The sequence below is a fragment of the Triticum dicoccoides genome, chromosome 3A (genome assembly GCF_002162155.2).
Source record: "Triticum dicoccoides isolate Atlit2015 ecotype Zavitan chromosome 3A, WEW_v2.0, whole genome shotgun sequence".
Taxonomy (NCBI): domain Eukaryota; kingdom Viridiplantae; phylum Streptophyta; class Magnoliopsida; order Poales; family Poaceae; genus Triticum; species Triticum dicoccoides.
Window position 1 is genome coordinate 686,672,029 of NC_041384.1, and position 15,947 is coordinate 686,687,975.

The 15,947-nt window shown below is 46.4% G+C and overlaps 1 protein-coding gene and 1 pseudogene across 1 annotated transcript; one reads left to right on the forward strand and one right to left on the reverse strand.

Annotated features, from left to right (window-relative positions):
* Positions 1-3,282: 3,282 nt before the first annotated feature.
* On the forward strand, positions 3,283-9,668 carry LOC119272903. Its single transcript, XM_037554254.1, has 2 exons — positions 3,283-4,457; positions 9,461-9,668. Exon 1 carries the CDS (start codon positions 3,362-3,364, stop codon positions 4,349-4,351), a length of 990 nt encoding a protein of 329 aa, XP_037410151.1. The 5' UTR covers positions 3,283-3,361; the 3' UTR covers positions 4,352-4,457; positions 9,461-9,668.
* A 4,858-nt stretch (positions 9,669-14,526) lies between these two features.
* Positions 14,527-15,384, reverse strand: LOC119272873 (annotated as a pseudogene).
* Positions 15,385-15,947: the final 563 nt, after the last annotated feature.

Consider the following 15,947-nt stretch of genomic DNA (forward strand, 5'->3'; position numbering starts at 1 on the left):
AAATCACTAGAAGCGTCTCGTTGTGACGACAACTTCTCTCCTACTAAAAGAATATTGTGGTGGCCATGTTCCACTACAAGAAACATAACCATACGAGGTATGCTCAGTCCGAGAGCATGCTCATGTTGTGAACTAATTACTGAACCTAGCTTGCGGCACATGTGCAAATAGTTCACTTTATATATACCCTAGACTAGATGGTTCTATAAATTTGCTTACCTAATAATACACTAGAAATCATTATTATAAAATTAAATAGACATTACACTTTAGAGATCTCTATCATGGTATTACATTTACACATGCGCGTACACAAATATATACGTGTGCACTATTTAATTTATGTTTTACCAAAAAATAATTCAGTGATAACTTTATCACAATACATAATTTAATTAGAAGGAAGCATTGATATACATTAAAATTGATAGCAAAAGTACTACAATTATTATTTTACAATATTGTTATATGATTAATTATGATAGCTAAATAATAGAAAATATCCTCATTACATAATATAATTTGCTAAAAACATGTTGAAATAAGTATAAAAGTTTGATATAAAAAATAATTATTTTCATTCGTCCCTGTCTCAAATGTGTTTAAACCTACTATGAGTTACTTGTAGCATAAGACATCACTTAGTTGGCGTAATGTACGACAAAATGGATTCCTGGATTGGGAAGGTTTAGGGAGGAGAGGATTTCAGTGGATTTCATGAAAACGTTCCTTCAACCCAATCCTCTCAAATCCCACCAATCCCCAAACCCCTGACATACCCCTACTATTTGGTACACATGGATTGGTACACAGGGTTTGCAGAAGTACTATACAATAGCTAAAAATGTAATTTTTACAACTTTAAAATTTTAAAGAAGAAATGTACTTGCAAAAAAGGTACAACTAGATTACACAAAATAACAAATATGCTCGTATAATCAGTTATAAGTACTATTAAAGGTTCAAATGAAAATGGTACATGCATACATGACACAGTCCAAATGAAAAACGTGACGCATCCCACGGTCCAAATGAAAAATACAAGATGTTTGGTCAGCAAAAGTCTACAGTTCATCACAACATAAACACATGTTTGATCGGCGAATGCTCCGAGATATATTTGCGGGCAGCACAATGTGGAGGGACTTGTGGCGGCAAAGCATGGTCACCCGTGCTTCCGCGAGATCAAGTCCCTATAAAAAATATAGATGAATTGGTTCAAGGTTAGATGTGTGAAAACCCTCAACATATCAACAACAAAATCGAAAAAAGAATCAGCAAACAAGTTCTCATCTATCTTCTCTAGAGTGTGAACAATAAGACAAGACCACCATGAATGAATCTGATTTTAAATTTTGCATAATGTATCATATTATGTTTGTCATTATGGTAAATAAGAATACTACTTATAATTATGTGAACATTATTTTAAATAACTTATTTCATTTTTATGTTTGTCATTTAAATATTTGTATACAATTTTAAGTTTTTTTTGGTGGAATATAATTCTAAGTAAGGGGGGAAACTAACATGTGAAAAATGGACTACGGTGACACCAGCCCATTTAAGACTTATGTGCATGCTCGGCTAGGATCCGGCTTGCCCGCTCCCTCCCCATGCTCCCATCCATGCTTTCACTTCATCCTACGATTGTCTTTTTTTCTTTTTTTTCTTTTAATCTAATCACCCCCTGATTTTAAGGAGGTGAGGCCGGGCGTTATTTTATTCCAATCAAATCAAGCCACATACGCGCGAGCACGGATTGGCGCACACGCGGGAAGCAGGCAAGTCTCGTCCACTCGGCTATAGGACATTATGCTAGCTATCCAAATGGAGCGTCAAATTGTATTTAAGCTGTTGGCTGGCCCGACCGGCCAGAGTCCCTAAGGTTTTGTCTTCCAACCTTGGAAATTCCTATTTAACGCACATTGCGTCAAATTGTTGAGCAAACGCACAGAGAGGCAACCGAGCAAGTTAATGGGCCGGCCCATTTGTAGTCGGTAGAAGCTTTCGGTTTTGGGAATCTTTTAGAGGGTTCCAGTGTTTTTTATTGGTTTTTGGAACCGGTTTTCCTTTTTTCATATTCTTTTTTGTCTCTGTTACTGTTTCTGTTCGTTTTCTTTTCCTTTTTCGTTTCTATTTTTTTATTTTTACTTTTGTTTCTGTTGCTTTTGTTTGATATTTTCAAATTTTTGTTCTGAATTTCAAAAAATGTTATCATGTTCAAAATTGTGTTCACAATTTTTTTAAATGTTCATGTCTCATAAAATGTTCAGGAACTGCAAAAATGTTCTTGCTTTCAAAATGTGTTTATAATTTAATAAAATGTTTTTGTTTCAAAAATTGTTCTCATTTTCCAATTATTTTCAGGATTTTAAAAAATGATCAGAGATTTCATAAAATATTATTATTTTCTAAATTTGTTCATGATTTTATAAAAGAATTTTTGTTTCAATATTTGTTCATGATTTCATAATATGTTCGTGTTTCTAAAAAATGTTCAACGATTTCAAAAAATGTTCTTCTCTTGAAAATATGTTCAGAATTTTCATTAAATGTTTTTTGTTTCATAAAATGTCTAGGAATTTCAAAAAAGTTCTGGTTTTCAAATTATTGTTCACAACTTAAGAAAATGTTCGTGTTTCAAAAATTGTTTAGGAATTTCAAAAAATGTTCGCGTTTGCAACATTTTGTTCCAAATCGCAAAAAATGTCCCCGTGTTTCTAAATTTATGTTCAAAAAACAATTTGAGGCGATTATTTGTGAGAAAAATAAAATTTAAAAGGAGGGGGGGTCGCAAAAAAACAGGTCACATGCCCTGGTCACTGCCTCCCTGATGGGTGGGCCCTGCATCATGCTGGCTCGCCACATCAACACGATGTACATATACAAGCGTGGTTAACACCGTAGATGCACGCTCAAGCCAAATTTTGTCACCGATTCGATGTACTATGCCGTAAGTTTTAGCACCAAACTGATTTTTCTTTTCAAGTTCAGGCACCTGTGATGTAATTGGCTCCATTAAGAACTCTCAACCTCCGGCCTCCAACGTGCAACAGAATTGCTCGAGGTTCCATCCAAACGGAGACAAAAAGGAAACTAGAGGCACGGATGATGACCATCGACCCGAATAAGCCATGGCGTCATGCCGCGGAAAAGGACAAGGAAGGAGAAGAAAATGATGAGCAGATGCCTCGACCGCTCCGCTCGCGAAGAAACCAAACAGCACGGCATACCGCAACATAATTTCCTCCGCCCACTCAGTTGACCACCCGCCTCTCGACCATCGACAAGCCACAAGCGCACACTCTCAGCAGCCAAACCCCCTAGCTAGCTAGTAACCAGACCAGTTCGTCCCACCATGGTCGCCGCACCGGCAGGCCCGGGAGGTGGAGGTCCGTCTCTCTCTCCGTGCGCCGGCTTCGTCGCGGACTCCCTGATCCTCCCCACCCGGAACGTCAGGCTCTTCGCGCCGGTCTTGGCGCTCGTCCTCGCCCACACCTTCCTCTTCCTCGCCGTCGCCGTCCACTTCGCCCACGAGTACGCCCTGTCGGGCCCCACGATCTGGTTGCACCCAGCGGCGCTGCTCGTCCTCCACCTAGCGTACCTCGCCAGCAAGCTCGCCACGCAGGCCGCCGTCGCGCTCGCCGCCTGCGCCACGCTCCGCGGCGACCGGCCGCGCTCGCTCGCCGAGCTCGTGCGCGGCACCCCCCGGCCACGCGGCATCTTCGCCTGCGCCGCGCTGGTCGCCGCCGCGGAGCTCGCGTCGACGGCCGTCCCGGCGTACTACCTCGACTCCTGGTACAGGTACAGCTGGAGCCACTCGGACACCGGCGGCGTGGAGTCGTTCGTGCAGGGCGTCCTGCTGTTCGTCTTCCTCGCCACGCTCCTCCTCCGCCTCTTCCTCGCCGCGGTCTTCCCGGTCGCCATCGCCGCGTCGGCGACGGCGGCGGCAGAGGAAGGCGGCGACGGTGGTGGCGGCGCGAGCGCGGCCGCTCATCTCCAGCGCGCGTGGCGGCTCATGACCGCGGCCGCGAGCTGGAAGGAGGCCGCCCTGCAGGTGCTCGTGGTGAGCGTCGTGCTGCCACTGGCCACCTACCCGGTGTACGCGTTTGCTCTGGACTGCGGGCAGGGCGGGTGCGTGCTTTTGCTGGGCAGCCTGTACGGGTTCCTTCTGCCGTCCGCCGGTGTGCAGCTCTACTCCACGGTGGCCGCCACCGTGTTCTACCACCGGGGCATGGAGCAGCAGCGTCGTCGTGATCTTGCCATTCCACTGATGATGAAGGACATGAAGCTAGGAGGTACCCCGCTAAATTCTCTGAAATTGATTAAGGGTGCGACGATCGCCTGAAGAGTCTATGATGAATAGCGATCTGCTCTGATTCGCCTGGAAGAATCCGACATTCCTAATGTTCCTCCTGTCCGAGCAGCTCGGGTGCAAATTTATGGCCATGCATGTTAGAGTTTGAACCGTTTAACTCATGTAATCTCTCCTATCTCTATCTACCTCCCGTAGCTATGTCTATCTCCTCAACCGAACCAGATCGGGATTCTTTCTCTGGACTTGTACGCTACGGCAAAGGCTCGTTCGGCCTTGATATATATACATGCGATGCGGCTCCCTCGAGGAGCAGAGAAACGCTTACACAAATTCTTACATGGTATACAGAGCTAGTCTCTTCCCTATCATCTAGCGACTCAATCCAGAACCCTAGCGCCTTTCCTTCGCCATCATCATGAGCTCCAGCGCCGCCGGCCTCAACCTCGGCGCGCCTCCATCAGAGAAGCTCGCGAGGGGGAATTACCTCCTATGGAAAGCGCAAGTTCTGCCGACCCTGCGAGGCGCGCAGGTGACCGGTCTTCTCGACGGCAGCGATGCAGCGCCGCCAAAAACAGTGGAGGTCACCAAGGCGGACAAGACCACGGCCATCGAGCCGAATCCATTGTATGGTCCATGGATTGCCAAAGATCAGCAGGTCCTAAGTTATCTGCTGAATTCGCTCACTCCAGAAATCCTCGCGCAAGTTATTGGTAAGGAAAGTACCCTTGATCTATGGACTGCCCTTACCACGATCTTTGCTGCGCAGTCGCAATCGCGAATAACCAACTTGAGGATCGCCATCTCCAACACCAAGAAGGGCAACATGTCCAGCAATGCCTTCATCGCCAAGATGAAGAGCCTCGGAGACGAACTTGCGGCAGCAGGGCGTCCGGTGACAGACGGAGAGATGGTGGACTACATCCTCGCCGGACTTGATAGAGATTATGATCCCATCGTCGCAGCAGTCGGCGCCATAAAAAACTCCATCACGGTTGATGACCTCTTCTCACAGATCTCCGCTTTCGATCAGAGGATGGAGATGCTAGGCGACGGACCAAGCTTCCGTTCGTCAGCCAACGCCGTGTACAGGGGGCGTGGCCAGTATCGGGGCAGAGGAGGTCGCGGACGAAGAGGGCGTGGGCGTTCTGACCGTGCTCCTTCTCCGTCTATTCGCAACGGTGGAAACAATGGCTACCAGCAGCGTCAACGCCAGCCACCACCGCAGCAGTATCAACAGCAGCAGGAAGATGATTACCCCGAGTGCCAGATATGTTACAAATACCATGCTGGTGGCGCGAGAGACTGTTGGGATCGGTACAAGGAAGATCGTCAGGAAAAGAAGAAGGTCAACCTCGTCACCAACTCATATGGCATCGATACAAATTGGTATGCAGATTCAGGAGCTACCGAGCATATCACAGGAGAGCTAGATAAATTGACGATGCGGGAGAAGTATCATGGAGGTGATCAAGTGCACACGACAAGTGGAGCTGGTATGGATATTACTCACATTGGTAACTCAATTGTTAAAACCCCTCAGAAAAATTTTCATCTAAACAATGTCTTACATATCCCTCATGCATCGAAAAATCTTGTCTCTGTCCATCGTTTTACACTTGACAATAATGTTCTCATCATATTCTATCCTCACTCTTTTGTGATTAAGGATTTGGCAACGAGGAGAGTCATTCTTAGAGGAAGATGCGAGGGAGGTCTTTATCCAATCATATCATCTTCTTCTTCGGAGTCAAATAAACAAGCTTAGAGTGTCACCAAACCATCTTCAGAGAAGTGGCATCGACGCTTGGGTCATCCATCTTCAGTCATAGTTCAGCATGTCATTAGTAAAAATAGACTTCCTTTTGTGTCTAGTATTGAGTCAGTTTGTGATGCGTGTCAACAAGCAAAAAGTCATCAATTACCATATCCCATCTCTACTAGTGTATCTACTGCTCCATTACAACTTATCTTTTCAGATGTGTGGGGACCAGCCCCCACTTCAGTTGGTAGATTTTCTTATTATGTAAGCTTTATTGATGACTATAGTAAATTTACTTGGATCTATTTGCTAAAGAAGCCATCCGATGTCTTTCAAGTTTTTAGCAACTTTCAAAGTCTTGTTGAACGTCAACTGAACTCTAAAATTCTTGCCATGCAAACGGACTGGGGAGGTGAGTATGAGAAACTAAATTCCTTTTTTCAAAAGATTGGAATTTCTCACCATGTATCTTGTCCCCATGCTCACCAACAGAATGGCTCTGCTGAACGAAAGCATCGACACATTGTTGAAGTAGGACTAGCATTGCTGGCTCATGCATCTATGCCTCTCAAATTTTGGGATGAGGCCTTTCTTGCCGCAACATATCTTATTAATATTAGACCCAGTAAAGTCATCAAACTTGAAAACCCTATCACTCGTCTTTTTGGCATTACTCCTGATTATACATCCCTCCGCATATTTGGTTGTGCATGTTGGCCGAATCTTCGGCCATACAACACACGCAAACTTGCGTTTCGTTCCAAACAATGTGTTTTTTTGGGTTATAGTCCTATACACAAAGGGGTCAAATGTCTTGATGTCTCTACTGGTAGAATCTACATATCTAGGGATGTTGTCTTTGATGAATCTGTTTTTCCCTTCAAATCACTCCATCCAAATGCCGGTGCCCTTCTTCGAAAAGAAATTCTTCTACTTCCGGAATTTGATCAAGGGGGTGATAACAATTGTACTAATCAATGTGCTAATATTCCTTCTAGTTCTACTCCGGTCTGTGCAGGTGCATGAAGAAAACGGCGTTCAAAACGTTCATAATGATCAAAATCCGGTGCAAAATGATGTTATATTTGATGTGTTTGAAGAAGAAGCAGCAGGCGCAGAGCACGAGGAGGATGCGGCAGCGCCTGTCACGCCTGTGCGCCGATCCGCCTTGGATCACGGGCGGAGATCCGCGCGGGATCGCGCGCCCGCCAGCCGACAGGAGAGCCAGGCCTCTCCAGCCCGCTCCGCATCCGCCACGTCGCCAGGCGACGACGCGGGATTCCCCTCGTCCGGCGCGCGCATGCAGGAGGCGTCAGTTGCGCGCATGCAGGAGACAGGCGCCGCAGGCTCGGGATCTTCTGCTCCGGGTCGCTCCGTGGATTCAGCCGTTGCTAGTGCAGGACAGGCCACACCAGGGGCTACTGGATCCGGTACTTCAGCACAATCTGTACACATGGATGGATCTCCTGGATCTTCTGCAAACAGCCGATCTGTACAATCTTCTGTACAACAGCAAGAACAGCCTGCTACCACCTCAAGGGTCATGACCCGGCTACAGAAAGGTATTAGAAATCCCAAAATAAGAAGAGATGGTACTATACCATATGGCATGTTATGTGTTTCAGGTGAACCAGCAAAGTTGAGAGATGCGCTTGGAGATCCTAAATGGAAAAGGGCTATGGATGAAGAGTATGATGCACTCATGAAAAATAAGACATGGCACTTGGTGCCAAGTCAGAGAGGTAAAAACATTATTGACTGTAAGTGGGTCTATAGAATCAAAAGAAAAGCAGATGGCTCTATTGATAGGTATAAAGCACGTCTTGTTGCCAAAGGATTCAAGCAACGGTATGGGATTGATTATGAGGACACTTTCAGTCCAGTTGTAAAAGCTGCTACTATAAGACTTGTGCTAGCCATTGCTGTTTCTAGGGGATGGAGTCTTCGACAGCTAGATGTTCAGAACGCGTTTTTGCATGGTGTTCTGGAAGAGGAGGTCTATATGAGGCAACCACCAGGATATGAAAACAAACAAACACCTCATTATGTTTGCAGGCTTGACAAAGCTCTTTATGGTCTGAAGCAGTCACCTAGAGCATGGTTCTCAAGGTTAAGTTCACAATTGAAGTATCTTGGATTTATTCCATCCAAGGCAGATACTTCTCTCTTCATTTATAATAAGGCAAACACAATGATTTTTGTGCTCATATATGTGGATGATATTATAGTTGCAAGTTCTTCTCAAGATGCCACTAATGCTCTCTTGCTAGATTTGAGTTCAGAATTTGCTTTGAAGGATCTTGGTGATTTGCATTTCTTTTTGGGCATTGAAGTTAAGAAGACTCAAGATGGCATAGTGTTGAATCAAGAGAAGTATGCCACTGAACTTCTAACCCGAATAGGAATGAAGGATTGCAAACCCTCTCCTACACCATTGTCTTCTTCAGAACAACTTTCAGCATATCAGGGAGAACCTCTTAATGAAGAGGAGAGCACAAAATATAGAAGTGTTGTTGGAGCTCTACAATACTTGACTTTGACACGGCCAGATATTTCGTTTGCTGTGAACAAGGTTTGTCAATATTTGCATGCTCCTACCTCCACTCATTGGACGTCTGTCAAACGGATTGTACGATACATTAAGCATACTATGAGTTTGGGACTTCAGTTCAGACGTTCCAGTTCCACACTTGTTAGTGCATTCTCTGATGCTGATTGGGCAGGATGTGTTGATGACAGAAAGTCAACTGAAGGATTTGCAGTATTCTTTGGTTCAAACCTTATTTCTTGGAGTGCCAGAAAACAAGCCACTGTGTCAAGGTCAAGTACAGAGGCTGAATACAAATCACTAGCAAATGCAACTGCTGAAATTATTTGGGTGGAATCTTTGCTTCATGAGCTAGGAATCAAGCAACCTCGTATATCTTGTCTATGGTGTGACAACTTGGGAGCAACCTATCTTTCTGCTAATCCAGTGTTTCATGGTAGAACCAAACACATTGAAATTGATTTTCACTTTGTGCGTGAAAGAGTTGCAGAGAAGAAGTTGGATATACGATTCATTCCATCCAAAGATCAAGTAGCTGATGGGTTTACCAAAGCTTTGCCAACCAAGTCCTTTGAAGAGTTCAAGAGAAATCTTAACATAGGATAGTTTAGATTAAGGGAGGGTGTTAGAGTTTGAACCGTTTAACTCATGTAATCTCTCCTATCTCTATCTACCTCCCGTAGCTATGTCTATCTCCTCAACCGAACCAGATCGGGATTCTTTCTCTGGACTTGTACGCTACGGCAAAGGCTCGTTCGGCCTTGATATATATACATGCGATGCGGCTCCCTCGAGGAGCAGAGAAACGCTTACACAAATTCTTACAATGCAGATAGTGGAAATGGCACTCGCTTTGTTCAGGTTTCAGTAAATTTCCAGGTCCGCCATTCGTGAGCTGCCCAGTTGCAGTCCAAACTTCAGAAGTCGTGTGGCTCATCCTAAAAAAGAAAATCTTATGATGTACTCTTTCCATTCTGAATTACTTGTCGCAAGTATGGATGTATCTAGATGTATTTTAGTTCTAGATACATCCATTTCTGCGACGAGTAATTTGGAACGGATGGAGTATACAAATACAATGATTGTGTTGTACTCCCTCCGTTCCAAATTACTCGTTGTGGTTTTAGTTCAAATTTTGAACTAAAATCACGACGAGTTTTAGTTCAAATTTTGAACTAAAACCACGACGAGTAATTTGGAACGGAGGAAGTATGAAATAAGTTGAATGATCATGGCATAATCACAGAATCTTGAGAAATATGCAATGCGGTTACTGAAAATTGCAGTTTGTGTTCAGTGCAGTTCTCACTGTCAGTTTTTTTGAAGAAGGCCATCATTCACTTAAAATCGTTAGAATTTGTGTTCAGTGCTCTGTATCCACTGTGCTGCTGAAGCCAGTAAAACTTTACAATGCTCCCAAACAGGGCCCTTGAATAGTTGAATGATATGCTTCCAATGCTAGAAACCTGGACTCGGGCAGTTAAACAGAATTGTTCAACAGCTCAGCTAAAGAATTTTGGTTGGACTTTTGGCTCCGACTAATAACAAATATATTACGAGCGAAGCAAGAAAATACCGGAATCAAACCACAAGCACGGACAAGCATTGGCCACAGAAATAAAACCGAATGGAGCTGAGCCTACACAAGTTCCACACAAATCAATCCAGAAAATCATTTTTGGCATAATTCTCACAGATCAATTCAACAAGCTCCTTGATCGCCATTATCCGCGTCCTTCATCTGCTCACCAAGTCGCCTCGGGCAGCTCCAGTTAATCGCTCGTAGCTGCTCCAAGGTCTTCATTACTCTCTTGTTCACCGGCAGCCTTGTTCTGCCGGTCTGTTTGTCCCCGTGCACCCTGGTATGTTTACCCTCCTTTTTGTCAGTTAACTTAACAGGCTCTTTTTCAGTTGGCTTTAGCAGCTTCCCTTTCAGTTCGTTTGAGCTGTACTGGTGCCCCTGCGTCAAAGAGTACATATACGTATAGCTCATGTTAGTAAGAAAATGGTTAGGAGCAGTAACTGATTTATCTTTTCCATCGACGAGAAAAGTACCCATGTTGCCAGTTATTAGCACGAAAATAAGACAAGCAGAAACCTGCAGCTAGAATAGAATGACTTATCCAGGCTGACTTTGGTGAAATTTCTTAATTTCTTGTTAAACACAACTTCAATACTTTCTCTGGCCATGCCATTGCCAGGAACAGGTCGAACACAGTTTCTTGGCTGTTTATCCTCTAGCTAACATTACAAGCATATACAGTAGTACTATATCCTAAATGCAATAATGTATAGCTTCTCTCAACTTGCAGAACTTCACCGCCAACATTGAAGGAAACTTAGAGATGTGGACTTGTGAGTCATCATCTATTAATTTCCACAACGCTTAACTGTACACAATTATACAAGAATGGTTGGGCGCACAAGCACAAGACAGATTCAGCAACGTATTTCTATTGGATTAACAGGATTTGTTGAAACAGCTGATACAGAACTGAATATTCATACTGATAGTCAGTCACAAAAATATCCAGCAAAAGCGAGTAGCAGCAGTACACAGAAGTTAATTAATTACCTGCACTCTTGCTCAGATATCTGCAGATCTCACCGGTGTAGAAGTTGGGAAAGAAAACGAAGTGCTTCTTGACATCAAGTTGAGCTACTCCTCGCAAGGTTTTGTTCCTCACATCGATAGCAATCATGAACTCCATGTTTTCCATGATCCCGTGTTTGGTGCTAGAAGCCATGTAGACAATATCGTCGTCGTCTATGCTTATGGTGGGGAACGCCATCTGAAGTTTTGGCAACGCTGGCGTCGTGTCGCTGCCGCTGCTGCTCAGCTTAGACAGCAGGTCGCGATGACCTGGAACGCCGCCGGAATCCATGGTGACATCTTTGCTTGAAAGTTGACAGTCAGGTTGTCAGAGACTGTATTGACGTATAATGTGTTGTCTAGTCTTTTTCATCAGATCGGTTTTTTGATTGCATTGGTTAGAGCATGCACTTCTACATGGTATCAAAGTCAAGATGTCTTGAGTCCAAGATCCGACTGGCGCAATTATATTGCAGCCCACTTTCGGTCCACGTTTAGGCCTGAGAGAGCTACACATGAGGGGAAGTGTTGACGTATAATGAGCGCTTCTTCCCATGATACTGCTATAATACCGCACTCCGATCGCCGGCACACGTCGCCGCCTCCCCCGCGTGCCCGTGCTATTCTGTTGTTATAGGTTACATCGTGTGTCTACCCCCGCCATATAAGAAAGGCCTAGGATACAAGTGTCCTATTAGGACACAACTCCTATCCTGTCTACACACAATACAAAACCAAGTCCAATTGTAATCTACCTTGTACAATAATATTCGACACAATTCTAACAAACTCCATCTTGGCGAATATTCTTCACCACCTTGAATTCATCCATGCGTCGAACCTTCATGTACATTGGACTTGAGATACGCCATGAGCACCGCTGCTACTCCCAGCCTCCATGTGACTCCACCTGCAACTTGTAATCACTCCTTTTCTTAACCACACTCAACACTCTAGCAAAATTAAGTTTCTTGTTACTCTAGTCCGTGCTCCCAACTTCCAGAGTATCCGTCCAACGTCATCACATACCGACCACTGTCTGTGTGAAAGTGAACAACTCACATATTGAACGCCACATATAAGAGTTACTTGAACTCAACATCATCGCTCTCCTTGACTGTCTGTCTGAAACTTGAAGGAATTTCATCGTCACCCTGTGTCACCTTGAGTCAAATTCGTAGTTGGTTCATTCTTTTTTTCCCGGATAATCTCTAGCATGTCCCGCAGCTATAGCACTCCGCCTCCTTCTGTCTTGTCATCCCCACTTTGCCATGTGCATCGAGCACCACAGAATATACGGCCATGTACTCTCTCTGTTTTGACATTTTCAGACTTTCCGCCACTTTCTCAGATTCCTCATAGTCAACTCTCGTCTATCAACCGACACCAATAGACCCAGTCACCTACTTGAACCTGGTACTCGTCAACACTGCTTCAGCACCCCTGCATACTTTGTCTGACCACCAGTGCCTTGGCCTGTCGTTGTGTCCCGTGCTTACCGCACGCCTCGTCGCTATCACCGCATCGAGCCTCTGCTGTCCTGGTTGAGTCTCCCGAGGTCGCGAACCCACATCACTCAACCCCCACTGCAGAGAACCACCGATCATCACCGATCGATGCCGAGTATCACGCCTCCATCAGACCATTGGGCCCTAGTCTGATCCACGTGTCTCTCGCTATCCCGCGGAAATAGGCTTCGACTCTCCATGCATTTACGCCGTAGCCCCTCCATCAGCACAGAGTGTAGTCATTCATCAGACTCCAGCTCCACCTTCAACATGACTCCATGGTAGATGACCAGTCCACCCTCACGCCCCGTTGACTTCAAGCTCCGTGTGTACGCCACCTTGAATCAACCCCGCGCCTTGTCTTGTCGAAGCCGCACAAGCCCTCGGGCCTGCACCACGTGTTTCCACGCTCCAGAAGTTGGCCACCATCAACATCACGCTCCTATGCCGTCGTCGCTGAAATCACCACCGTCTTCTGCTTTGACCGACATCCCCATCGATCCATCAGACTGTCCAGTCCGACCCAGCCGAATTATCCGACTGCAACCATGCTCCACCCTATGTCGTATCCGCCCGCACATCTCCATACATTGTTTGACACCCTGTGTATGCATGATCCATGCACGTTGCACATCACCGGCCTCGTTTCCCCATCGCCTGCCATGTCAAACAACAGCACCTTAGCGTACCATGCAAAGAACACCAGAAGCAGTCCCCTTTTAGTCTTCTCGTACATGTAGCAGCAAGCACAAGCTCACCTTCATGCATTCAGCACCCGTGGCTCTTTTTGACTCTCTTCTTGTACTTTACTTTTCCACGCTATAGATCAACCTGATGGTAATTGGAACTCCCATGGTCTAACACGCTCTAGCAGCTCTTGGAAACGAATCCCTTTTTTTAACTACAAATCCCACGAACAAGCCACGCCATGATGCACAACTTGCATGCCAACCTCTAGCCAACTCGCACACGCACACGGCCTTCCTTCCAGCTCAGCTTGGGCCTCTCGCGCAGAAACCCACACAGCCTCGCCTAGGCCTGTTGCCGGGCTGCAACGAGCCTAGCTCCTCCACGATTGGGCCACGTTGGACGCCACCTGTGCCACGCGCCTGGCTCTGACTTGTCATTCGCTCGACCCCTGCAGGACGCTTGCGTCAGCTCCTGTCGTCTGCCTGTGTGCCCTCGCCAGCCGCCACATCGTGTTATGCCACCGATTGGCCGAAACCGATCTGACGATCACCAAAGTCGCCGATAACCTGCTGCCTTCCGCTGATTCTGCCTGCTTTCCGATTGCTCTTCACCACGACAATCTCCGATTGCTGCCCGACGTCCCGCACGCACTTCGTGCTCATCTGCAGCCGGTCTCCATCGCGCTCTCCTCTAGATCAACAATCAGCGCCTTTCTCAAACCTTGCTCATGATACCACTTGTTAGAATAAATTCGAGGCGCTCCGTCAATCTACCGAGAACCAAGCAATCACATGAGGCACGACATCAAGATTTGTTAACAAGGTTCACCGATATGGCTACATCCCCGGGGCATGACTACGGACACTCTTCCCCATGACACCGCTACAATACCGCACCCCGGCCGTCCGGGCGCCGGCACACGCCGCCGGCTCCCCCGCGTGCCCGTGCTATTATGTTGGCATATGTTACATCGTGTGTCTCCCCCGCTATATAAGAGAGGCCTAGGATACAAGTGTCGTATTAGGACACAACTCCTATCCTGTCTACACACAATCCAAAACCAAGTCCAACTGTAACCTACCTCGTATAATAATATTCGACACAATTCTAACAATCTAGGGCCTTGTTGTACAGCTTCGTTGGCGGGATGTCATGCACTATCACTAGGGGCTCCACGAGGACGTCGCAGACGAGGATGCCGCGCCAGAGGTCCACCCAGGCGACCGTGCCGCGCTCGTCACCGGTCGTGATCGTCTTGTCCGTCTTGTGATACGGCCTGTCTTCTTCCGACACTTCGACGGGTAGGGGGGCGAGCTTGTCCCTGACGAGCTCGTCCACTGACATGGGCACGGTGATCCACCCCTCGGACTAGGAGTCGTAGGAGCGGTACAGGTGGACACTGAAATCCCACCTGATAATGGGCGTGTCGCAGTTGCACTCGGTCTTGTACACCGGGGACCAATAGCTCATGGCGGTGACGGCGTACCAGGCGCCACCTTTGCGGCTGAGGAGGGCGGTCGCGGAGTCGTGGAAGCCCCTGGGGTGCGGGTTGGGGAGCAGGTCCAGCACATGGGTTCGTGGCCTGTACATGAAGTAGTCCCAGGACTGTATGACTACACAGACGTTGATGTTGTTAGGGACGCGAAGGAGCACGAGGTCGGCTTCAGCGGCGGCGACGACCCTGGGCTCACGATGGCGGTTGTAGTCGAGGCCGGGGCAGTGGACGCACAGGTAGGAGAGGAGCGGCGGTCGGGCGGCGTGGAAGGTAACCTGGATCGGGAGGCCAGTGCTCGTGGCGCCCCTGGCGGTGGTGGCGTTCGGACGGTCGGCTATGTAGCACCGCAGGTCGATGAGGACGTCGGCGTCGTAGTCGTCGCACTCGGGGAGGGTAGGCGGAATCGTGGGGTTTGGCCATATATACCTGCGGGGTTTTGTGGGAAATCTAGTGCCACGTGAGAAATACATGAATACTTTTAGGAAAACGGTTCACGCCTACACGCCGGCCGAATTTTTCGGCCGGTCGCTTCGTCGCGTGAGGCGCTGGTGTGTGGGACTCCGCAGCAGTCTTTCATAGACGTCAGATCTTCACTAGTACAAATGCCCATGCGTTGCAACGGGCGAAAATATTTAAAACATAGCATTGTGCAACACCTCTCATATCCAATTTTGGCAAATGTTGGAAATAAAATTACATTGAGCATAGCATTTTGGACCATAAAATTCGGACGTGAAGACCGAAGACCTACTTCAGCTCCGCACTTTCATCCGATGAACGAGTAGTCACATGGAATAGTCTTTAAATCGATCTTACTTATTATTGTTCATAAAAACATGAATATATATTTTTTGAGGTGGTGTTTTTTTTTGTAATTTTGAGAACATTTCTAAAAAATGGAATCATTTTTATGGTGATCAACATTTTTTTGGAAAATTATATTTCATTTGTAATTGTTTTTTGCACTGTTTTTTGGGCTTGGCCTAAGCTGGACCTCGATCGACACATACACAGACAACATGTACTCTCTTCC